A 26,129-nucleotide genomic window follows, 5' to 3' on the forward strand; every position below is an offset into this window, starting at 1 on the left:
AAGATTCTATTTAAAGCATCAAGCCCAGCACAGCTGTCACTGTGGAGGACCAGGGTGATAAGCAGGAGCGTGACTGGATCCAGGCCCCCCTCTCGAAAGGGAGCTTTATCTGAGGCGCTATTTGCATTGTGTCCTGGGACATAAGCTCCTAGACACAGAGACTGCATGAGGAACAGTTTCCCTGCTGCCCGAGGACCAAACGCAAACCAAGCCCTCCCCTCCTTCTAAGTGACCCCAGGGGTCTCTCTCAACAGAAGATGAAAAACACACAGGTAGGCAGATAGTTGATAGACAGCTAGATGACAGATGACAGGTCGATGATGGATGGATGGATACATACATGATAGACAGATGATAGATGATAGACAGCTAGATGATAGATGACAGGTTGATGACGGATGGATGGATACATACATGATAGATGATAGGTGATAGACAGCTAGATGATAGATGACAGGTCAGTGATGGATGGATGGATACATACATGATAAACAGATGATAGATGATAGCTAGATGTTTGGATGGATAAGAGAGAGAGAACCAATCTAGCCTTGGGGTTGCCTTTTCAATGACTTCTGTCACCCTAAAACTCCCAGGTTTCTGTTAAGACTCTGCATGCATAGCACAGCCAGCCACTCTTAAGACAGGAGAACAGGACTGAGCGACTACAATCAGGGGCAAAGCTGACCTTGTGGGTTCATTCCTAGGTAGCTGGGGAGGCAGGGAGACCTCAGGTGAGCAGGCCGGTGGCCGGGGTCCAAGTTCCAGAAACTCCACCACCGTGTGAAATGGACCCTCCGTAGAGGGATGCTGTTTTATCATCCAAACCCGAGTACTTCTGAGAACTGGGGAAAATATTACTGTTCAGTAGGCAGAACACCTGGCCTAAGCCGGGACTGCCCTGGGCAGAGCAGGAGGGGGAACCGCACTAACCAGAGGCTTTGACGAAACAGGGAGTGAAGCCGGTCCAAGGCCCCACCGGGAAAACCCTGGGGTAGTGTCTGTACTTTCACTGGTGAGGGAAATAGAGAGACTGAGGGGCAGGGAGCCGCCCCAGCCACTGATGGATGAAGCTATGAGGATGAGGCGAGGGGCTGATACCCCGAGTTGGCCGTGGGGGGTCTCAGCTGCGCCTGGCTGACAGCAACGGCTCAAGTTATTCCTGCCACATGCGCTCCTCAGTCAACCCCACACACGATCTGCCGCTTCACAGATGCCACCTTGGGAAGAGAGACATCTCCTTTGCCTTTATTATTTCTCAGAATTTAAATACTGATTTAACAAAAACATTTACAAATGCCTTCGCCTCTAGAGGAAAGACATGCAAAACTGTTCTACAAACCGTAACACATTTGCAACGTAAAAGGTTCTCCAAAAGTACTTTGATTATTTTGGGGGAGCATGGATGCATATGGCTAAGAAAGCGAGCAAGAAATCAAAAGGGGGACTCTGTGATTCTTGCATTCAAAGCACCTGTCTCGGCTGCACAGCGGCTGCCTCCCTAGGAAGGGACTCATTCTTTCATTTGCAAAGTCCTTAGGCTCCTGCAACACGTGAAAAAAGTGAAAAATCGCTACCAGCTGCAGTGCTGGGCTCTCTCACTGACTAAGTTAGGAAGGCTGACTTCACACACACGTACCATCATTTATAAACTCCAATGAAATCTCCTTGAAAGGCTGAATCCAGTATTCCAGCACAGCCAGGGCCAAACTGTTTTCTAAAATTCTCCTTCGGAATTTGCCCTCAGAGCCAGTTTTATGACTCACTTAAGGAAAACAAACCATAAAACCTTTAAAGCTACGCTTAGTTTCTGACCAAAAGTTTAACACTCTCCCTCTTGTGCTGCTTCATTCATACGATGGATCCAAGAGACCCTCAGCCGGCCGTGGCACGTCCACGGCCCCACAGGACCTTCACACGGGGTCATGTGGTCACATCCAAGAACACGCATGGCCTCTGAAAGCGTTTTCACTTTACACTTGGGATGGTTGTAAGCAATGTCAAAATAAGAATGAACGGTCTCCCAATTGAGAACATAGAAGAGGGCTACACTGGAGGTCATTTTGACCCGTATTTTCAGGCACTTGTTAAATCCATTCTAAATAAAGAGCTGGTCCACCTGTGGCTGGCTTGCTCGCTCTTACAAGAGAGTTCATATGTGTTTTCTAAAATTAAAGACCAGGGGCCGCCCCGTGGCTGAGTGGTTCAAGTTCATGCACTCCGCTTTCGTGGCCCAGGGTTCGCAGGTTTGGATCCTGGGTGCAGGCCATGCTGAGGCGGCGTCCCCCATAGCACAAGCAGAAGGACCTACAACTGGAATATACAGCTATGTACCGGGGGCTTTGGGAAGAAGAAGAAAAGAAGATTGGCAACAGATCTTAGCTCAAGTGCCAAACTTTAAAAATAAATTAAATTAAATTGAAGACCAGAGGGGAAATCGCAGTGCTGTGCAACAGCAAAGCAGGCTTCTCAGAGAACACCTCTGTCTGACGGGTCCACGCGCCTTCTCGACTTGCCGATGCTTTTTCCAGATCCAATTTCCTGGATTCTTCTGTCAACAACTCACCGTGTGAATGGCAAACATTCCAGCTACAAGAGGAAGTAATCTAGAGATAACACACTTCAGAAGCATTTTCCAGACACGGCTACCACCGACCTTCTAGGATGCAGTGACTGCTTCAGACGCTTCTCCGGGGGGCTTTGCTGCTTCTGAGCAAATATGCATTTTTGTTTCCTATAGAATTAAGGTTTTCCTCATTTTATTTCAGTTATAGAACTCAGGAGCAAGCACACAGAGGGGTTGTCTCTGAACTGCTCTCCAGTCTCAGATTCCTTAGTACCACTGTCCAAAACGAGGTGTGCGTGAAAAAGGGGCGAGCGAGGTCCTCTATGTCAGCGGTTTTCAAAGTCTGGGAACTAGGAGTTTATTTTGCCCACAGGAAACTCCTATGCAGCCCCTCAGCTCATGCATTTCCTCTCCCCAACTGAGCCTCGCCCCTCCCACCAGGCTTCTCAATGCAGGAATGCTCCAGTCCAGGGAACCTCGCGGCCGCCCTGCTCACTGACGCCACCACTTCAGGGACACACCTGTACAGCGGCCTCTGGACTGGTCCTTGGTGAGACCGGGTCAACCCCAAAATTCTCCAGCAGGCGAGAACCGGACACATCCCAGTACAGCCCTGCACTTCCTGCCGTGGAAACGGATTTACAGCCACCTGATTGATTGAACACCCTCTGGCACTGGGGCATGTCTTTAAACCAAAGTCGACAGGACACAATTTCAGGTAAGTCATAAAAACCAAAAGCCACAGCAGGACGAAGCAGGTCACCGTCCTCCCCACAGCCTGTTCCCGCACCGGAAATTAGCTACTTGTTCAGCTCCTGGGCGACGACAGGGGGAGGGGCGGAGGCCAGGAGGGGGATGACCATTTTCGTGATTTGAACCCTAAAATGTTAATGTGACTGGAGTGTCCGAAGCCAAGAGCACCGCGTTGATGGCGTGAGGATGGAGCCGCAGGTCACACAGGAGCAGCTCAGTGCAGGATGCGGACGGGGCAGGCCCTCAGTAAGAGAATGCTCGGCGCTGTGACTGTGATTTCTCACGACTCCAGGTGTGTGCCAGCCACCGCTCTCAGGAAAAGGAAGGGAATGCAGGGGCGCCGGGCTCAGTGCCTTTTGTGAATCGACTTAAGGAACTCAAGCAACGTCGCGAATGTGCCGGTTAGCAGGGGGCCAGGCCTGGGCGAGCACCTGCACCCTCAGCTGTGCACTCCAGCGTCGCCAAGTTCTTCTGCCTCTAATGACGTTAAAGTGCAGAAATAGTTACGCCTCAAACCTCAAGTTGATGAGACAACGCGAGGCTGGGCCCCTCCCTTGGCCTTCACGGAACTGTTGCCGAAGAGGCGCAGGTGGTGACAAGAGGGCTGAGAAAAGGATGACAGAATCAGACACGTCCCCAAAGTCCACACCACATCCTACCCTGCCTCTGCCCGTCCAGGAGCTGCCCCATCCATCACCACCCACGCAGCCCAACATCCATCGGTGCCCACGCACCCGAGAACACAGGCAGGGTCTAGACCACAAACTACCCACAGAGAGGGCCCCAATGTCGCCCTCCTGCAGAGTGCACGCCAGAGAGAGGGTCAGGCTGCAGAGGGAGCCCACCGCTTCTGGGGAAAAAGGCCTGCACGGCCCCCATTGGAAAAGGCAGGGGTTGGTTTTATATATATATATATATTTTAAAGATGGGCACCTGAGCTAACATCTGCTGCCAATCTCTTTTTTGTTTTCTTCTTTTTCTTCTCCCCAAAGCCCCCCAGTACATAGTTGTATATTCCAGTTGTGGGTAGTTCTGGTTGTGGCATGTGGGACGCCACCTCAGCATGGCTTGATGAGCAGTGCCGTGTCCGCACCCAGGATCCAAACCAGCAAAACCCTGGGCCTCCAAAGCAGAGCGCATGAACTTAACCACTCGGCCTGGGGCCGGCCCTTGTTTTTTATATTTTGTTTGCTTTTTACCACAAACACGACATTTCTCACTTTAAAAATTGTGAAAGCAGGTGGTTCATATCCAAGAAGAAAAATAATGTGCCCTGTGGGAAATAGAGGGTTTCTGTTAGGAAGGGGAAAATGAAAACAATCTATTAACTGACAATTAAAGCTTGTTTATCCGTGTGCTAAGTCAGGCCATGATGCCCAGGGCCCAGCCAAGCGCAGCTCAGATTATGTGCTGGTCACTCAAGCTCAGCCAGAAGCTGGTCCAGCAAGGAGGCCACACCCTGGACCTCCTGTGACAGCCGAGATCCTCGGCCCTGGAGCAGCAAGCCTGTGATGACCAGCGGAGTAGCTCCCATGCTGTTCTGATGACACTTTATTCCCTGACAACAGGAAGCCCTGACTCGGCCTAACGCATTTAGACGGCGCTGTTCTTAACAGCAGAACAATGAGCTGCTGAAGGCAATGGGCACACTTCCTCCCCTGTCTTCAGTGGGCAGCCAATGCCAGAAACGGGCTCTGCTGATGATGTTCACAATGCTGTGCACCAGCAGCGCCAAACAGTTAAGAGTTTATTTTAAAGAGGAAAGACTTAAGTTAGTCATATTTAGAGAGTTAGAATAAGAATGATTTTTTAAGTCTGCAGAAAAACCTTCAGCTAACAGGATTCTGAACCCATATACTACACTAAATACAACCAGATATTTCTGCAGCCAAGATTGAGCAGCAGGTGACCGAAGGATGCTCCTTGCCCCATTTCTGATCCACCTAAACCCAGGGGCAGTCCACCCTCAGCACAGCCTTTTACAACAGGCAGGTAATGAATGTACTTACCCCCACCATCTCCAAGAAGCTAAAGGCACTGTGAGCTTCTAAGGAAAACCCTAGCCTAAAATGAAAAACAAACAAGCAAATGATCGGCTCCCTAGGTGGGAAGAAAGGGTTAACTCACCCCGCCCCCTCGCTCCCCGGAATGGCGCCCAAGGGCTCGGCATGCGCCACACGTAGCCTGTCCCAGATTCCAGCAGTCTCAGAACAGCCAGACAGAACAGACCTGGTGCCAGACCTTTAGCAGAAATGCCAGTGTTTTCCGATCAATACACGTTCCACACATTCTCTGCTAAAGAGAAAAACCAAACACCCTTCATTTAAATAATTAACACTGACCTGCTTAACTCTTTTGGTGTGTTGGCAACCTCGAAAGCTCTAGGTGGACTTAGGAACTAGACTACAAATGGACAAACGTGTTGGAGAAATTACTGAATGATACTTTAAGAAATAAAACCAAACGTCTTCTAAATTAGAGCCCAAATAGGTCTAAGACGGTGGTCCCCAATGAGGGTGAGTTTGTCCGCCAGGGGACATCGCCAATGTCTGGGGACATTCTGGACCATCACTGTGTGGGGTAGGGGGTGGTCCTGGCTTCTGGGGGGCAAAGGCAAGGATGCTGTAAACAGCTTACACTGCACAGGAGAGCCCCCCAAACCCAAATCGTCCAGCAGCAGCAAATGTCAGTAGTGTTGCGGTCAAAAAGGAAACCCCGTTGGTCAGGGTGTCAGGTAGCCAGCAGACCGAGGAGCAGGTGGACGTCTGTCTACAGTTCTCAGGTCTACAGAGAGGTGCCTTGAACTGAGCACTCGAATTCTGCGCCCGGCCAAGGCCAACGGAGTCAAAGGCACAGATATGGTCCCCACCCAGCAGTCCCACGGCCCCCTTACTGGTTCAGGCGCAAAGCTTTTCGAAGCTTTTGCAGGAAGAGCAACTATGATCTCACTGGCCAGATGAGGAGACAGGACCAGAACCTGAATTTATTTCTCCCCACTCACGGCCACGTATGTAGGTCCACAAGCGCTTCCCCAACCCCTTGGCCTGAGAGATGAGCCAGACTCGAGAAGGTCTTGGGTTTTAAGAAGCAATATGGATGTTACAGCACGTGTAAGCCGGCATGGTCACCCTATCTTGGGGACAGTCACACTAGGGGGGCGAGTAAGGATTACACGCAGCCCCATCCAGGCTTTGTTGCCCAAGTGAGTTAGGAAAAAACTGGCAGATTTTAGAGATTTTGGGGTTTCAGAAGTACAGATACTGGGTTGCTACATTGGTAATGGAGAGATGATGATGCTCCAAACCTACTCGATTCAGTTAGATAACACTGATTGCCAGAGCAAAGTCCCATGGGGCTCAGGCGGGACTGAGAACGGATGTTTCGAGGGAGCCCTGAGAGGAGGATGACACCGAGGACCCCCTTCTGCAGAATATAAAGAGCGGGCACTGGGGGCCGGCCCCATGAGCGAGCGGTTAAGTTTGCAAGCTCCACTTTGGGAGCCCAGGGTTTTGCTGGTTCGAATCCTGGGCATGGACATGGCACCGCTCATCAGGCCATGCTGAGGCAGCATCCCACATGCCACAACGAGAGGGACCCACAACCAAAAATACACAACTATGTACCGAGGGGCTTTGGGGAGAAAAAGGAAAAATAAAAATCTTTAAAAAAAAAAAAAAAGAGCAGGCAATGTTCACCAGAATTTCTCTTTTTTTGGGTTGGGGGGAGGGCTGTCATGAGAAGCTTGGTATCATCTCCAGACAGGCGATTTCAGTTCAAATTCATCCATCTCTAGGCTGTTCCCGTTTCCCTCCAGAGCCTAAGAACTTCAAAGTTCCCATCACCCCTAGTGACGAGCCGCAACACTGCGTTCAGCCACACACCCTGAGACAGCCTCGCTCGAAGGTGCCAATCACCCACAGAGCAGTTTCTGGGAAAATCAGAATCGTCCTAACACCATCCCACACAAGCATTCTCCCTGGCGTCCTCCTGATGGAGGGACCGCAGAAACTCCCTGCCTTTCCCTAATGGACAGGGGATCTGCTCAGATCAGGACACCTCTCGGCCCACCAGCAGGAAGCATCAGGAAGCAGGGCTCACCCCAGCCCAGCTCCCCTCATGCCTCTTCACAGAGGACCTGAAGAATCAGGAGAGAGACCCTCCTCACCCCTGCAGGACGGGGGCCGCGGAGCCCTTCTGTCCTAGTTGACAACATCAAGAAAAACCTGGTTGCCCGAGGTCAAGACTCCTCCAAAGGAAGCCCAAACTTTCTTCGGCCCTGACGCATTCCATCTCAATTCCTTGTTTTCAAAGGTGCTAAATCTGGTAAAATATAGGTCTGAATACATCTAAATGTCCCCAGAATGCAGACAGACAACTACAGAATACAGTGCCAATAAAAACACTCCGAAATAAAAAACCCACAACAAAACCCTTAAATCAGAGAAGGACTACCTAATGCCGAACAGTTACTATGTCGGTTTCAATACCCAAAGATTCGACGCACACAGCCACCAGCGTCACCCCCACGCTCTCCCCGACGGGTGTCATTCACAGCAGATTAAGATTTGGCCCTCAGGTTAAGGCAGGGTTTCTTGGCCTCAGCAGCATGGACATTTGGGGCGCATCCTTCCTTCTTGTGGGGCTGTCCTGTGCACTGCAGCATGTTGAGCAGCATCCCTGACTCCTCCACCATGAATAATGGGACAGTCAAAAACTGTCTCCAGACTACCATAGGACCCAACTATCCCACTACCAGGTGTCTACCCAAAGGACTTGAAATGAGCAATCCAAAGCAACATATGCACCCCTGTGTTCACTGCAGCATCATTCACAATAGCCAAGACATGGAAACTATCCAAGTGCCCATCGACTGATGACTGGATAAAGAGGATGTGGTATACATATACGATGGAATACTACTCAGCCATAAGAAAGAAAGATTCATCCCATTTGCAACAACATGGGAAGACCAGGAGGGAATTATGCTACGCGAAATAAGCCAGACTGAGAAAGACAAACATGAGATGATTTCACTCATATGTGGAAGATAAACAAGTACCGGGACAAAGAAAATAGTTCAGTGGTTACCAGGGGAAGGGAGGCGGGATGGGCACAGGGGGTGAAAGGGAGCATTGATGTGGTGACAGTCAAGAAATAATGTACAAGTGAAATCTCACATCGATGTAAACTATTATGAACTCAAATTTTTACAAAAAATCAGCTAGAATAAAAAAATAAAAAGAATTAAAAAAAAAATTGCCTCCAGACATTGGCCCACGTCCTTGAGGATGAGGCCCACCCCATCAAAGCTTGATGGCGGATGTGCGCTCTTCCCAGCCCTGCCAGTGATGAGTAGGACCCGGAGAGGGTGAACTGACCACGAGGGGTCGGTTTCCTTGACTACGAAATAACCGAAATGACTTCCTTCCCTTCCCTTCCCTCCCCGCACCGCAGAGTCCCGTGAAGATAAGTGAGTCGCTGCAGACGGAAGTCCAGCTGCTCCATCTACAACGTCACCATGGAGGCGACAAGGACCGCAGGGGGCTATCAAAACCAAAAGGTCTCCTGGGGGGGGCTGGCCCCGTGGCCGAGTGGTTAAGTTTGCGCGCTCCGCTGCAGGTGGCCCAGTGTTTCGTTGGTTCGAATTCCAGGCGCGGACATGGCACCGCTCATCAAACCACGCTGAGGCAGCATCCCACGTGCCACAACTAGAAGGACCCACAACGAAGAATATACAACTATGTACTGGGGGGCTTTGGGGAGAAAAAGGAAAAAATAAAATCTTAAAAAAAAAAAAAAAAAAAGACAAGGTCTCCTGGGGGAAATCACTGGAAACCGAAATCTAACAAATTCGTCTTCAGCGAACCTGAAAACATCTTGTTAATTGTTACAGAAAAACCTGACCTGAGGGTGCTCCGACCCCCCAAAGATCTCTGAAACCACACCCACGTATTAGTGAACTGCTGTCAGGCCAGGCTGTGGCATCTTCCCTCCTGTTCTAAGGCAGAATGCAGCCCTCTCCCAAAGACAGAATCGGAAGGCAGAGGAAACTGTGCACACATGCACGCTCCTCAGCAGCAGGAAAGAGCACGCTTTAGTTATCTGTGTGCAAACTCCGACATGGAAGGAGGGAAGGAGCCAGAGCCGCATGTGGCCCTGCATCCAACATGCTCATTCGACTCAGTGGACGGGCCGCAGGCCGTGGGGCGAGGCCCAGGACGGACATCCACAAGGGCTATCTGACCCTAACAAGGTCCACAGAGAAAATGGCAAAACAATATTCTGGAAATGCTCTGATTAGACCCATCGTGTAACACGGCCCAAATCAGATAAATACAAACCCCAAACCCACAGAACCACAGTTTAACAAAGCAAACCTAAGGCACAGGAGAAAACATCTTTGCAGCAACCGATAAGCAAATGGTTATTCGGACCAATGAGCAAAGTCTACGAGCAGCCACTTCACAAAAGGAGAAAAGGACTTGGGAAGAAACAGACCCTGGAACCTGCGCCAGCTCTGGGGAGTCAGAGGAGGACCACACACAGGACTGGGGGGATTTGGTGCCACTTACGTGCTCGGTGTGGGGGTGGAGGTGGCCCAGAACAGGTTCCAGAAATCACTTTGGCAAGACGCATCAAGACCCACGATAATGACCTTCCCTTTGGACTCAGCCAATGCTGTATCTCTGGTCATACTAAAGACACACAGCACTGAACATCTTCTAGGAGTAACACAGGTCTGGCTGTGTTAGGATACTTGGAAAATGGGCAGCGACCTCAATAGTCTCTGGTTCAGGAATGCGATGATTAAGGAAAGAGTCAAGGACATGAGGAGACATGAATTTGATGGAATATTACACAGACATTGAAAACGATAGCTGTGGAATGAACGTAATGAATAGAAAATAGCCATAATGTAATGGTAGAAAACATACAAAATATATTCGCTACTATGTTAAGAATGTACATATTTCCTTCCACTCCTTCACATATATAATACTGGGAGGAATCAGAATAAAATACAAATAGTGATTTTGGAGAAATTAAGCCATTTAAAAAAATTCACTTCTTTCCATTTTTTAAGCTTTATTATGTTTTCTAAATTTTAAAACTAAGCAGAAATTATGTTTTCTAATAGTTTTTGAAATAGTGATGTCGTCCAAACTATACTGGTGACTTCCCTCCAAACACTCCTCATTCCAAGTTGCCAGGACCTCCAGGGCAGGAGACGACGGCCACCTCTGCTGTCTGATTTCACACTCTTCATTTTGAAGTTAACGCAGAAACAGATACAGGGAGCCGGTCTGGATTTCACATTAATGATGAAAAGCTCAAAGTGGTCACTTTTTCCCATTTATCTTAATGTTTATTCAAATTCAGCCCCCATTTTAAATGAATATACAACTTCTAAAACGAATGAGAATTACAAACAAATACAACCAGTTAGAGACCATTAATCAGTAAGACCAGTATGTTGATGTCAAAACAGCATTTTTTGCCCTCTTCTCATCTCCTTTCTCCCCTCACTCCCCAATACAACTCTCACAGATGTGCATCTGGACCAGGGAGCTCTACCTGGACATAAACCACCCCCCATGAGGCTCTCGTGGTACCTTGGAGCCTCTCAGCTTGGGTCAGCAGCACCTAAGCAGGGTTGGGGGCCCCAGGCAGGTGTGGGGCCCCGGGCAGGCGTGGGGGCCCCAGGCAGGTGTGGCGGCCCTAAGCAGGTATGAGGGCCCCGGGCAGGTGTGAGCACCCCCGGGGGGTGTGGGAGCCCCGGGCAGGTTTGGGGGCCACAGGCAGGTCTGAGGGTCCTGGGAAGGTGTGGGGGCCCCGGGCAGGTGTGAGGCATGAATTCCCAAGTCAGAGATAGCAAGTGCGACGCAGCACTGACCTCATAGATAAAGTACACCTTGGCCCCCACGTATATCCCCATGCGCACGACAGCACGGACAGCGGCGTTCATGCCTGTGAAAAGAACAGGAACAGTGGTCACTGATCAGATGGGCGATTCTGGAGCTGCCATCTAACTAACCGTGACGGTGAGTAAACCTCACGACCTCTCAGGAGGCTCCTCCAGGAGGAATGTGGAGGACCTGTGCCTGCAGGACTGGCATCAGCGTTGAGAGAAATGACAAGTACAAAGCAAGGAGTCCAGCATTTTGTGGGTTCATCCACAGATGAACATCATTGTAAAGAGACAGGCACACTTATGTTCTCTTAGTTTAGAATACTGGAACACAAGTGCCCTCGAGTCCATAGGAATCTGTAGGCAACACCATCTATGTTGCAAACAACACAGAGGATAGCTAGCCAAAATCAAAGAAGACAATACTGAAGAAGACCATTGATCTCTGATGGAGGAGGAGATGCAAAATAGATTATTTCATCACCAGCTATCAGCATAAAAAAATTTAGTCTGTGGCCTTAAATACAAAACAAGTCCTGCACTTTTTTCTTTCTTTCTTTCTTTCTTTCTTTTTTTTTTTTTTGCTGAGGAAGATTTGCCCTGAGCTAACATCTGTTGCCAATCTTCCTCCTTTTTTGCTTGAGGAAGATTTGCCCTGAGCTAACATCTGTGCCAATCTTCCTCTATTTTGCATGTGGGTCACCTCCGCAGCATGGCTGACAAGTGGTGTAGGTTCATGCCCGGGAACCAAACCCGGGCCACCAAAGTGGAGCACACCAAACTTAACCAGTAGGCCAGCCCTAAGTCATGCACTTTTATTAAAAGAAAAATTAAATTAAACCAGTATACTATAAATAACACCAAATCAAGATAAATCTAGGACATTTACCACACTTTCCCAGAGGACTTGACTTGAATTCCAAAGCAGCTGTGTGCAATGTATGTGACATAAATCTGTCACGCTCCACTTGGCTTTCCGCAGAGGCCCCGTTTTGGAGCAGCCATCTGCGCATGGAAACACTGTCTAGACCTAAGGGGACAGGTCGAGATTTCACGTCTGCAAATTCCTGCACCTCATCTTAGCTGGTGCGCTGAGGCCATCAGGAGAGAAGTGACAAGGAATGAGGACCATTCCTTTCAGAAACGACTGGTCCTGGGCCTCAGAACGACAGCACCTGGGCATCCAGGCTGGCTGCTCCGGGACACCCAACAGTAAAAATCCAACTCCTTCATAAATTTAAATTTCGGAAACAAATGTCAGCACTAAAGATGTAGGAGAAGGTGGAGCACAAAGTGATGCTCCTGGGGAGTGAGGAGACCAGCGGGGGCCCTGTGGCTCCCAGGCACACTCGACAGACCAGGAGACCGGATGGGTGTGTATCTCTATGGCAAACCTCCTCAGAAGACTGGTAAAAATGTTTCAAATTTTGTTGAGCCCATTCTGAAATGCTAGAAATAAGACTGTTGCCTCTGGATGGCAACAATTTTGAAAAGTTACAATATTCATGGAGCTGAAAAAGCTTGGGGGAATGTATCTTAGAAATAAATCCATGTTTAATCCATATCTAAAACCTAGGTAACGTGGACATAGATATCCTTGGCAGTCTCATTACTTTATGTTCAGACCTAGTTTATCACACAAAGAATGTTAATGACCAAACTGCGGTCGTCTCTCACGAACCTCAAACTCACTGTTTCAAGATGCATAGGTTATTTTCCCCTCATCATTTCTCCTCCTGTCCCTGTGTTCTCCCTCTTGCTGAGCAGCACAACTTCCCTCAGTCACTCCAGCAGGATGCTGCTGACACCCTCGATAGCTCCTGCCCGTAGGACGGACATTTCTCCCAACGTTTGCCAAATCCCGCTGCCTCCCTCTGGCAGCGCCCACCCCGCAGGCAGAGCGATTCAAACAGCCGTTTCTCTTTTGTTTGTTATTATACAAGTAATTTATAAAAATATTCTTCTTGTTAAAAAAGATTTACAGATTCCGGAAAAGGCGAAACGATAGAGACAATAGAAAGATCAGGGTTGGGGGAGGGGAGGATGAACAGACGGAGCACAGGGGAATCTGAGGGCAGTGAAATACTCTGTATGACCCTATCGTGGTGGACCCAGGTCATTGTTCATTCGTCCAAACCCAGAGACTGTGCAACACACATTAGCTCATGAGTGCATCCTAATGTCAACTACGGACTCTGGGAGATGACGACGTGCCACTGGAGGTTCATCAGCTGTAACAGACATCCCCAGCAGAGGGGATGACAGTAGGGGAGCCTGTGCATGTGTGGGGACAGGGGGTATATATGTGTCTCTGTACCTTCCTCTCAATTTTGCTGTGAACCTAAAACTGCTCTAAAAAGTAAGGTCCTCAAAAAGCAACTATATACAAGGTCAAAGATGCCCCGTACCCTCCTCTCCCCTGCCCCGCGTCTCTGGAGACAGCCACATGAGCCCCCAAGGAACACCTCGTGCGATGCTGCCATGTTGTCATCCTGCCTGTGTTGTGTCTGCAGGTTTGCACCTTTTTTTCTGGAGACGTCTTCTGTGTTAGCATCAACTTCTCTCTCTAAAACATGTACAAGCCCGTGTTCCTCCCCTGGAGTCCCCAGGGCCTGTGCACGGAAAACCAAACTCCCCAGGGAAAGATCCCCCACGTCAGGACTCTTTCTGCCTGCTCCTCTCCAGGATGCTCGCCCTTGAACCTCATGCTCCGTCTACACCGCAGGACCGCAGCTCCCCCAGGAGAGTCAGAGCTGCCCCAACGCCCCCAGTCAACTTCCACGGCCGGGCTCCTGCACCTCTCGGGAGACCCCCGGCGTTTCTCTCACCCACGCCTCTGATCCTGGGAGGGAGGAGCCGCCCACCCCCTTGTGCTCCCCACCGTGATGCCTTAGCGCACTGTGTGCATCCCTCTGTGCTGGGGTCAGCTAGGCACAGCAGCCTTGACCCTGATCTTAACTGAGTGGATAAACACAGCCCCTCACAGGCCCTTCCAACAGACCCCATAATTCTAGGACTCTATCCTATGGCCACTCTCATCGAGGACTTAGCCACCAAACACTTAAACTGTCCCAAGACTTCGTCACCGCACTGTAACACTCCTTGTCCCTGCTGTGAAGACCTCATTTCCAGAGGGTCTTTCATAAAGGTTCAATCCAAGAGGATGAACTGGGGGGGTCAGAAAGTGTAGGTGGGTGAGAAATGGCAGCAGGAAGGAAATGATGACCCCAGGAGACCCGGCTCTGACCTCTATCCCCTGGGTCTGAACACCTTCCCACTTGCCCCACAGCCTAAACTGGGGGTGCCCTGCACTCACCCACAGCACTGGTCCCCCCTCAGCCGGCAGCAGCCCCGGGCAGGGGGTGTCATGGACACAGGGCTCCCCAGGTGGAGCAGGGGCCTGAGCACGGGCCTCCCACCAGGCGGCCCCAAGCCTCCAGGGCTGCTGGTCACTTGCCAGCTGGTGTAATTTCCCGACACCAGCGGGCCTTGTCCCCACAGCCTGGAGAGCTCTGACTGAGCCTGAGTCGAGGTACTTGGCTCCTAGCACAAATGAACGATGGGGGCCTTGGTGGCCTGAGCCCCTAGGCTGATGCTTCCAGGACATGTGGGGGTCCTGGGTCCTCCTAGGGAGGCGAGGAAGTCAGCTCTGAGCAGATAAACTGATAGTCAGGGGAACAGAATGAACACACGGCGAAGCTGCAGCATAAACCCTGGTCTGCGTTTTATTTTAACTTAAAAGATGTCCTAATGCCTTCTAGCACAATGGCTGCGCGTGAGAATCCCCAAAGGGACCTTCAAGAAAAATGCCTGCCGGGCCCCAATTCCTCCAGGATTGTTTGGGGTGGGGCCTGCTCCTTTGTCAGCTCTCCAGCTGGGACACAACGGTGGGCCGGCAGGTGGCCGCTGTCCGAGGAAGGGGCCCTGGAGGGTGAAAAGCAAAGAAAGCAGAAGCAGCCAGCATTTACCATGGACACAGGACCAGGATGGAGACGTGGGACCTCTCCCTAGGCTCTGCCTTTCTCCTGGGCACACAGTGCCCACCTCCTATGCCGTCTGCTTGCAATGCAGGGCAGCTGCGGGCCGTCCAGTGGACGCTCAAACTGCTTATTTCCCTGGGAAAATGTAATCCTGGCACCAAGCAAGAATCTTACTATTTGGAAAGAAACCTCTTCATCCTTTGCAAAAATCTAAGTCCTGGTTCCCAGGGAACCTGCAGTCTTGTTACGGGATCCAAAAATAAACACACTTTGAAAAAACCAGGGAGCCACAAAGTGGGAAACCTGATAATTACTCCCGGTGCAGAAGAAAGAAGCGATTGTTACATTGTTTTCTCCATGTTCCACTTTCTAAAACAGCTTCTTACTAACCTGTCATGCAGGTGAGAGAGTCAGCAAGATCATTTCTTCGTTGAAGTCAGGGAGGGTTGTGGACTTCCCCATTTCAAATATTCCCTGAGATTCAGTTCGGACAGAACTGAAGCTTCAAGTAATTTCTGAGAATCAAGGAATGTCCTGATTCTGATAAAATAGCCGGGCTTCATTGTTTCATTTCCTGGTGGTCTGAAGAGGATGCTAATCTCCTGATTTAACCATTCTGGTAGCGTCGAGCCTTTTTGCTGCACATTCTCTCAGCTCAGAAACACTCCCTTCCTAGTTTCAATGTTTAAACTCATTGAAACTTTTGAAAAATAGTTCAATGAAAAATAGTTCAAAACTTTTGAAAAATAAAGTCAGGATGCACAGTCCTCTTACTGGTTTCTCCCTGAATCCATGTAGCTTTCATCTTTGAACTAAAGCACAGATGTTAAAATATGTCAGAAAATGAACCAAAAACACACTTGCTCTTGCTACTAAAGTTCTGCATAAAGTGGCCACGTTTAATAACTCAGGTACGGGAGGGAAAACTCTAAGGGGAATTGTGTCACCGTGAACCACAGTTATCAAGCCAGCAGATTCTCTGCATCCCGCCTTGTTGCGATCACCGAGTCTTGTGTTAAAAGTCAGCGGAAAACGAGATAAATCTGTGAGGGGGTTTTCCATTCATTCATTCATACATCCATCCATCCAGTATGGATGGCCGGGGTGTCTCCTCTTTGCCAGGCACTGGTGGGCACACCACTGAGAAATGAGGGGAAGATCTGGCCCCAGTGGGGCTTGTTCCAGCCGGGAAAGGATAACACGATAAACGACTGCATGACACCATCAGTGGAAGGTGATAAGTGCTAAGGAGAAGAATAAGAAGCTGAGCTGGCCGGGGACTGGAGTGTGGGGTGCAGAGAGGCACTCGATTGTCCACCAGGAGCCACAGCAGGCCTCCTGGAGAAGCGCCGTTTAAAGGAAAGAGATGACGGGAGCCAAGCATGTGGACATCTGGAAAAGCGCTCTCCAGCCGCACCAAGGGCCCCGAGGGAGCGTGCCTGCCACGCGCTGCGTCCCAGCGTCTACTGCAGATGCCGAGCCCACCGCCAGCAGTGCCCTGCGTGTCATCCAAACTCCAGCATAAGCACTCGGTAGGGACCCTCTGAACAGGGGCGGCGTCCCACCACCCCTCGCTCCAGACCCCCACTGTCGGCCGCGACAGCCACTGGCCACACTGAGATGTGCTTCATCAGGTACCCGGGGTTTCAAAGGCTCGGTAAGGAAGAGAAGAATGTGAAATGTCTCATTAATACTCTTTATATTGATGATGGACTGAAATACTGGGCTGAACAATATATGCACTTAAAACTAATTTCACCTGTTTCTTTTACTCTTTAACATGGCGACTAGATAGTTAAACGTACATATGGAACAGGGACTGCCCCAGCCAAGCCTCATTTCTACCCCACAGCACACTCTTGAATCTCCTCTTTAACACTTGGCTGGCGTGGATATCTGGATGCGTGGATCAGTGCAAAGTTCCTCAGGAAACGCGAGACTGTTCCATTCTAGGCTAAGGCAGCTAATCTCAAGCTGATGGGTTTTTGCTGGTTTTCCCGTCACTTGCAGGATGAGCACTGCTATAAACATAGCCTTTTCCCCCCTCCCTGCCCCCACCTTGCTCCCACCCGCTGCCTTTCTTCCTGCTGCACAGATGAGCTCCCACCTGAGGCCAAACCTCCGCTTACAAAACCCACCCCACACCCTGACACACTCAAGCCCCTAGGTCACCACCATGGGGACGTCCTGCCACGTGCCCAGCCCCACCCCTGCAACCCTGCGCCTCACAGACTAAACCTGGGCGCTCCTCTTCCCCCCCTCCCCTCTCCACGAAACAGCCCTGGCCCTTATCAGAGGGGCCAGTACCTCCAGGTGGCCTTTCGACTCTGCAGGTGCATCCAAAGGCCTGGCTGCCTGCCCCTCCCAGGCTCGCCCAGCTGCCCTGACCTCTGTCTGCAGCCCACAGGCAGGCTCCCACTTCCTTCTGCCTCCCAGGCTGCTTCCTGCCTCTCACACTCATCCCCCATCAACCGGGTCAGCAGGGGGCCTGACCACAGGCTGCTCTGGGCCCTCCATGAACAGGGGCTCTTTCCCCGGGTCTGGCTTCCTTCTTGGCACCCAGCAGCCTGCAGTGACGCACGTTTCTCGGCCCCCAGACACCAGCAGTGCGACGGTGGCAGCTCCCTGTGAGAAGGGCTCCCTCGGTCACCCAAGGCATGCCATGGCTAATGTGTGAAATGACTATGTGAAAAGGGCAACAAAACCTAGTAATGTTCAACCGGGGCTGAACGAACGAGGAGGCGTGGCTGTTCCAGGCCACCGGCACCATCCTTCTAGCCTCTTTCTAGTCCAAAGAAACCTCTGCCCAGACCACTCACACACGTTTCTATAAGGGGTCCTACGTGAATTAACCCTCCCAAGCAAGGGCTCGTCCAGGTCAGAAAATCATCAGATGACACTGCTGGGATGGTCTGAACTGCTCAGTTTCAAACTGCCCCGGGGACCCAGGACCCATGCACGGCCTCAGCCAACCAGAGGATCCAGCAGCTCTGGTGCGGTGCTCTGGCTTCCCCCCGGACCTGCAAAACCACCATCTGCACCTCGGGAGGCCCTCAGGCAGCTCACTAGGGATGGAACATCAGGGATGGAGAAGATCACTGAGCCCTCAGGGGCAGCGGGGGGCGGGAGGGGGTGGTCCTGGAGCTGCGCCGCCCCTCGTCCTTCTCGGTCATTGAAGAGAAGGGCTGGAGAGGGGAGATGACAAGGGTTGAGGGGTTCCACCTCCATCATCCTGCAAATGAAATCCGAGGCCAGGTCCCAGCACTAGTAGCAGCGAAACCAGGACGTGGGACCTATAAATAAGTCTCTGGATTCTCTGGACGATGCTCTGCCATCCCTCCGTCCGCTTCGCTGCTTCTGGTCCTGACACGCGCGGTGAGTGTAACTCCCAGCACGGTGGTGGAGACGTGGAAATGAAGGCGGGGGGAGGGGGAGGACTCGGGCCTCCTGGCAGACGGATTGTAACAAATACAGACAAAGCGCCACCCAAAGCTTGCCGAAAAGAGTAACTCGGAAAGTGCCTGGGCTGTTTTCTTAACATATGTCCAAGTGTTCTTTATCCAAAGACACCTTTTTAACATAATTACAAGCACAGCGGAGGTGCAATTTTGTTGTGTCCTGATGGTTGCCTGTAACAAGCTGCTGCCCTATCTTCGGACGTCTAACTGTAATTGCTTCTGACAGCCCGTCAGATCCATAGAGCATATTTAAATGGCCCTAATTCACCCTGATAAGAGGCCTCAGTCCTGTATCGAAGCTTCTGGTTTTCTGTAGCCAAGGGGGAAAACACGGTTTTTTTGAAAGATGACGAAATGTCTAGTTTCTAAGGGTCATCTGAAAGTGTCACACAGCGGTATCCACATTTGTGGAAAAGGATGCAATTGCAGACACAGCCCACGGTCCGCATGGAGTTAACACTGTAATCCAAACAGACTGCCTCCCAAACCCAGTAATTTTTGCTAAATTAATGACCACGTCGTAAACGGGAGAGATGCCGTTCCAGGACGTATGTGCACAGAGCTCCGGGAGGTAAAGGCCCCAAGCTGCGTGGGGCGAGATGCCCACCGCGCCAGTCTCCCTGATGCCAGCAGGCCCTCAGGCGGGCTCGGAAGGAACCCACCCAAGCGGGGCCTGAACCCCATGCTCCAGAAATAGGTGTTTAATGAAGAACAACCTAGTGCCTGGATGCAGTCGACCAGCACCTCCCACTTCTGACCACGGCTTTGAAGTTTTCATCTCGAGACATAATTGTCCCCAGACACGGCTCTGCAGATAAAAGGAGTGCCTTTGATTAGCGAAGGTTTCACTCGTCCAAATGTCTTAGTGCGTGAGGAACACAGCTAGACCTTCCCGTCCCCAGCCACTTTGTGGAAGGAAATGGTCCACAGACCTCTGAGTGTCTGTAAGTGCCATGCTCCGTGCTGGGCACTGGAAATGCACTGGTGGGGCTGGCCCTGTGGCCTGCCCGGCGGTTAAGTCCACCTGCTCCACTTCAGTGGCCCAGGGTTCACCAGTTCAGATCCTGGGTGCAGACCTACACACTGCTCATCAAGCCATGCTGTGGCAGCATCCCACAGAGAAGAACTAAAATGACTTGCCACTAGGATATATAACTATGTGCTGGGGCTTTGGGGAGGAAAAAAAAGGAGGAAGATTGGCAACAGATGTCAGCTCAGAGCCAATCTTCCTCACCAAAAAAAAAAAAGAGAGAGAGAGAGAACTAAAAAAACTAGAAATGCACTGGGGAATGGGCACGTGTCCCGGCACCCCCACTCTCACTGCAGTCACGGGGCCTGGCCGAGTCACTCAGCAGAACTCAGGAGTCAGTTCATCTTGGAGCTCACTTGCTTGTGGGTAGAATGGTGGGAGGTTAATACATGGGAGCATGGGTGCCCGCCACAGGGCAGATGGTCACTAAATGTTAGCTATTCGTACCACTGATGGAAAAATGTCCACAGACTCCATGAACGTGAGCTTTCTCTAAATGCTAGACTGACGGTCACCCTGCCCTAAGCAAAACAGGGCTCAGCTTTCAAGTGCACGGTGCCCTGAGGGCACCCGCATTTCTTGGCACCCTCGGTGCACCGGGCCCTCCCTCTGAAGCCCACAATCAGTGTCTAAGACAGTGAGTCATTTTTGGCGTGTGTCACAGTCTTGCTTGGGAGTGGGCACTGAGTCATGGGAAGTCAGTCCATCCAGCAACACTGAACTTATTTTAGGTTAAAGCAAAAATCAATTTAAATTTGCAGACATTCCTTTTGACAAGAGAAGAAACCCAAAGAATGAGAAAAATAATTGGCCTCAGAGTCTTCCTTAATGGGCGGGGCTGGGGGAGGCAGGAATATCCACGGGCGATTTTCATTCTGTTTTTCCTTTTTTTCCCAATAATTGTATACCATAAATTCCATTGGAAAACAAAGCGCTCCATCACTTCAGTATCAGGTGCTCATCGCTTAGCCACCACCCCGGAGGGAAGTGAAGTTATCACTGTAAAAGGCATTTTCTGTTCCACTAGCAAAGCTGCTTAAAAACCATCTGTGTAATTCTGAGCAAGCTGTGCTTTGCTGGCTTTGAGCACTGACTAGACCCGACAGCCTGGCCTGGGGAAGGCCCCTTGAGAGCTTGGCCCACTGGGAAGTATCTGGATTTGAGAGCTCACAGAACGTGGTTTAAATGCTACCATTGCCTTAATGGCACCTTAACTCAGTTACTCATCTCTTTGTGGGTCTTTCTCCCCTCCTCCAGGAAGAAGACATGGATCTCAGAGCAATGTAATTAGGCCTGGAGATAAGAACTGCAGAAAATGCGCCCCCTGGATAGCAGCCCGAGTACTGTCATTTCACATCTGATTAGAAAACTACCCTAAAATTAAGGCTTGGGCATGTCCTCCTTGCTCTTTAGCTACGAGCAAAATTCTCCTATCTCAGGAAAAATCAAAGACTGAAATAATTTAGAATCAAGAAAAAACAGTAAAGGGATGGCGTGCCACAGACGACCTCTGTAGGAACAACCTGTTCTGAGGCTCTGTAAATCTGAGCTGCCAAGACCAGACCCTCTGAGCACACCCCGGGGCGAGCTTGCTCCTCTGAAAGAAAGGCTTCCAGATGTCAGACAGGCCCGACGTGGTATGAAGACAGGAGAGCACGCTTCGCATGAAATTCACGAATATAGTCACTGTCCTGAGCTCTGTGGGGGAAAATGCCCACCGAACTGGCCATAGCGGCCTCTCCCAGGGACAGCCCGGAGGTGCCCCTAGAGGACATCGGCTGTCACAGGCGATGCCACTGCTGGGGTGAGGACAGCCATCTCCCATGGACCTGCTGCTACACCAACCAGGCAACCTTCTCATGGAATTTTGCTGAATTAATGATTAATCTCATTAATCCTCTTCCACTGATGAGGGGTGGATTCCGACCTCATTGTTTATAACTGCTCACAAGCGGCAGAGCCAGGATAAGGAGCAGAAAAAACGCTGATTCTGTCTATGGCACCCTTATCTCTAGAACCTGGACACCAGCTACCAGGTAGCTGAGCAAACTCCGGCACAGGGATTCAAAAGAGGGACCCGTACACAGTGTTTTCAACAGCCATAGCCCCTTCACTGTCAAACAGCCTTGAAACTCTGACTCTGAAGCCTGGCGGTTTAGAGGCCAGTTCCTCTTCCTGTGCCAACGTCTTCGCCTCTCTCCCTCCACGCCCAGAATAAGATTCACTCCAACCGCCTCCTCAGTGGTGCTCGCCCAGGTCTCCGGACCCGGGTTCTTTAGAAGCCTTCACAGGGATGCCGCTCTCAGGCCCCCGCGACCCCACGGGGGCATCTTTCAGGGTTCATTTAAGGGTCGTGGGCAACGTCGTCTCTTTCGCTCTGCCATTTCCCCAAGCCCACCCTTGCTGTATCACAACACTGTCTTTCTCTGCAATGTTTACACGGGGGTCACCTTACTAGATGCCAAATAAGAACAGCCCTGCTTCCCGGGAGGGCGGGAGCGGGGACCAAAGCCACGATCGCCGGCTTCAATAGGATGGGGACGGTCTCCCGCACCTCCTGCCCGCAGCGCGCGGATGCCCACGGCACAGGGCGCAGGGGAGGGTCTTGCTGGGGACCCACGCTCCAGGGACGCCGCGGCCCCCGCCTCCTGCCCTCCAGGGTGCCGGGTGCCAAGGACCGAGGGCGCAGGGCGCACGGGAGGCGACGGGCCCGGCATCACGTAGGCTCCGCGGCGGGCGGGGCCCCCAACCTGCCGCCCCCGCGCCGCCCCGCCCCGCCCCGCCCGCTCAAGGGCGAAGGGAAGGTCACCCGCAGCGTGGGAGACCTGAGAGGGCGTCGGGCGCCGCACTGGAGCATCCCTCCTCTGTGCGAGGCCTGAAAGCGCGAAAAGAAGGCCTTTCAACTCCTCTAGGGGGCAGAGGGGAAAAGAGAAGCCAAACCCCAGCTCGGGGACGCGTCTCCAGCCCGCGCGATCCTTAAGGCTCCAGGGACCCTTCCGCCAGGGAAACGTCCATCTCCTTTGCAGCGGTTGGCTCGCCCCACCCGGGTTGACCTGGGTCAGGAGACCCCACCGTCTGGGAACACCCGGCCCCCACGTGCGCCCAGCGCAACGGGCCCGGGACGCGGCCGTGTCACCCTCCCCTTTCAATGTAAATATAGTCTTCGTGCGTCCGCGGGCCCCGAGCTTGGGTCCCCTTCTCCCCGAAATCGGCGTCCGCATGGCGGTGGGGGGAGCCTGGAGTCCGCGCCCCGGGTGCCGGTGACGTCCCGGAGTCCCCGCTTCCTGGTCCTTCCCCTTCAGGGGAGGCCGGCCGGCGGGGAGGGCCTAGGGACCCATTTTAGTTTTCAGTTTTGCCACGAGCCGGAAGGGGACAGGAGACGAGAGCGGCGGAAAACCTTTTTTAAAATCTCCCGGCGGAAACGCGAGGCGGTCCTAGGCCGCCAGGCATCCCGGGCGGGGACCCCCGCGCGCCCCACGCCGCGCCCAGCAATGAGCCGCGGGGCCCCCCACCCATCGTCCCCGCCCCGCGCGGGGTCGCGAGGCCGCAGGACGCGCCGCGGGGACCCAGCCGTTTTTTCCACGACATGGGGGGTGGGGGGTGAAGGAGCTGGGGTGGGAGCCGCAGCGTGGGGAGTGGCCGCGCTGTGGCTAAGCCCCATCCTACGAATCGGAACAGGAATGCCCTCCGAGGGCGGTCCAGGCGACCCCCTCGCCAGTCTCAATTTTAAAAGTAAACGTAGAGGTGGAAATTAACTGATCTTCCGGATAAAGGATCCTCCTGCGTAAGCCTCACTCCCCTGCCCCCGCAGTGCCTCCCGCGGCTGCACCGCCCGCGCCCGCCCCCGGAAGACAGCCCTGCGGTTCCTGGGCGCGGGGGCTTCTCCCCGACCTTCTCTTATCCCCGGGCACCCCTCCAATATCCCCCTCCTCCTTGCTTCTCCCTGGTCCCCCCCACGGTTTGTCCCCGCTTGCCCCCAGGCCCCCATCTTTTCTCCCCAGTCCCCCATCTCTTCTCCCCAGGACCCCGTCTCTTCTCCCTGGTTATCCCATTTATTTTCGCTGGCTCCCCTCATCCCTTCTCTCTGGTCCCCTCTCCTCATCCTGTCTCTCCGGTGCCCCACCCCTCTCCCTTCTCCCTGGTTTCTCCCCCTCCTCCGCCCCGGGCCCGAGCAGGCGGTCGCGCACCTTGGGCATCCCCGCCACTGGTCAGCACGCCGATGGCTTTGCCAGCCCCGGAGAGGTGCTCCAGGAACTGTCGGAAGGAGCCCCTGGGGTTGGCGGAGACATCCTGGTCGTCCATGGCGAGCCGGCAGGAGACGGCTCCCGGGCGGGTGCTCAGCAGGCAGTGCGCCCGGCCCTCGCCGCCGCCACTCGGAACCTCCAGCCCCGCCCGCTCGGCGCGCGCCAATGGGCTGCCGAGGGCTGGCTCCCGGGCGCCGGGGCTGGCGGGCGGGCGGGGCCGGGAGCGCTGCAGGGAGGGTGGGGGGATCCTGGTAGAGGCGGAGCTCCGCAGGTGGGGGGAGGCCGGCAGGTGGAGGGAGCCCGCAGGTGGGAGGAGCCCGGCAGGTGGGAGGAGCGTTACTAGTCTGGGAGCGCCACAGGGGTAGGGAAATCACCGCATGTGGGCGGAGCATCATGGGGGGGATGGGACGCCGTGATTGTGGGAGCGCCGCAGGTGGGGGAGTGTATCGTGGTGGGAAGAGCATCGCAGAGGGGCCGCCTCACGGAGTGTGGGGGAGCACAGCGGGGTGGGGGTGGCGGAGGAGAGCATCGCAGGTGGGCGGAGCATCGCGGGTACCTGCATCTCCGCATTTGAGGACAGTGCAGCAGGTGGCCCCACCCCCCGGCCTGCGGCGGCTGGGGGACCGAACCCCAGGGGAGGCGCGCCCCGCTTCCCGCAGGATTTTCGGGGGCGGCGCTCGGAGCCGCGGGCGCCCCAGCTTCTCCTCCGGCTTCGCTTCAGGCCTGAGGTCCGGAGGAAGGACACGCGAGGGCATCCTCGAGTTGGTGGGCAGACGTGCGCGTCGCTGGCCTGCGACGACATAGCGCTGGTTCCACTCCCCAGAGGCGTGCCCTGGGCCCCGTCCCGCATGGGGAAGGGAAGGAACGTGACCCTAGAGGGGACCCAGGAGAGCCCCTCGCGCCGGGTGACCGATGAACAGCGGCAGGGTTTTACGGAGCTTCACTTGGTGCCGGTCACCTGCCGCTGATACGGAGACAGATTCCCCCTCCAGCACACAGGTCCTGTAGTTGGGGTACGGCTACCCCAAGAAAAGAGTGTCATAAATGGCTCACGGGCAGTTCACCGAGGGATGGCCCAGCCCTGGGGCCTACCAGAGGCGCGATAAATGTTTGTCGAGTGGCTACAAGAGGGAAAAGAGACCAAGAAAAGTCATGTTCTGTCAACATGCCTAATAGCGACACAAAGGAGCTATTTACTGCAGGGCAACCCCGGACAAACTTGGGTTGCATGCTTGCCTCATACCAGCCCTGCCTCATGCTCCTGCTCATCCGTGTGAGCAGCAAAAATTTACTATAAAAGAGAAAAAAATGCCTGCTGCAGACAAGGCTGGAGGCCTGGTCTCTGCCCATGTCCGGAATTAATGGAGCGACTTTCAAAGCCCCATGGTCACCGGCCTGGTTTTTCTCGCTCCACCAGACCACTGAAGCCCATTTTCCAGGAGTGCTGCCAGGGAATATGTATTTTTAACACGCTCCCAGGTCATTCTAATGGCTGCAGAGCCTGAGAGCAAGTGCTCTAATGGATGGAGCCTGGGAGGGTGAGTGATGCTGACAAGGAGAAGACGGAGCCATCTGAGGATGGCCTGTAGATGCCCTTCCTTGTCCCTGGGCGGGAGAGCGAGCCCCGCTCTGCATCTCTGCCCAGAGGTCTCCGTGGCCCACAGCCCAGGATTTGTGCTCCAGAATCATCCATCCCCTTCTAGAGCATCCTACACTTTAAAAAGTTGGGCACCCTGAATTTTATCTTAGCCAAAAGCCCTTTATCTTCTTATAAAATTGCTATTTTTGTAACTTAAAGTTAGAGGTTTGGTCATTTGTCATGGAATTGTCAGTAATATAGAAAACAATAGATACAACCTGGGAGTCCAAACAGGACATCCAGTAAGTAAATTATGATGAAACTAGACACCGGAATAGTTTTCAATGGCTGTTGTGGTTGTGAAGATAAATATCTGTTGACATGGAGATATGGTCGCGATAGAAATAGGGTGCGTGCGTATATATGTAAATAGATCTACATATTCTTATTTCCTTTCTTTTGCTTATTCTGGATATTGTCTTTTCCTCCAATGAACAAGTACTGTTTTTGGAATAAAAATATTGTAGTTAATTAAAAACAGTCAAGTTTCGAGTTGTCAGACCTCCAAGGTTATGTCTGTTTTGCGGAAGCTGAGATCTGTCTGTGCAGA

The 26,129-nt window shown here is 52.6% G+C and overlaps 1 protein-coding gene across 2 annotated transcripts in view; it reads right to left on the reverse strand.

Moving 5' to 3' along the window:
- The window catches only part of PFKP (phosphofructokinase, platelet), a 59,538-nt gene extending 35,431 nt beyond the window's left edge, over nucleotides 1-24,107 (reverse strand). Inside the window, exons 1-2 of one of the 2 annotated variants that reach the window (XM_044762581.2) lie at nucleotides 23,884-24,107; nucleotides 11,214-11,287 (exon numbers count right to left, since the gene is read on the reverse strand). In XM_044762581.2, coding sequence (XP_044618516.1) covers nucleotides 11,214-11,287; nucleotides 23,884-23,998 — 189 coding nt within the window. In that variant the 5' untranslated portion in view covers nucleotides 23,999-24,107. The remainder of the gene's footprint in view (nucleotides 1-11,213; nucleotides 11,288-23,883) is intronic. The other variant, XM_070501180.1, reaches the window with a different exon arrangement.
- Nucleotides 24,108-26,129: the final 2,022 nt, after the last annotated feature.

The sequence above is a fragment of the Equus asinus genome, chromosome 29 (assembly GCF_041296235.1).
Source record: "Equus asinus isolate D_3611 breed Donkey chromosome 29, EquAss-T2T_v2, whole genome shotgun sequence".
NCBI classification, from domain to species: domain Eukaryota; kingdom Metazoa; phylum Chordata; class Mammalia; order Perissodactyla; family Equidae; genus Equus; species Equus asinus.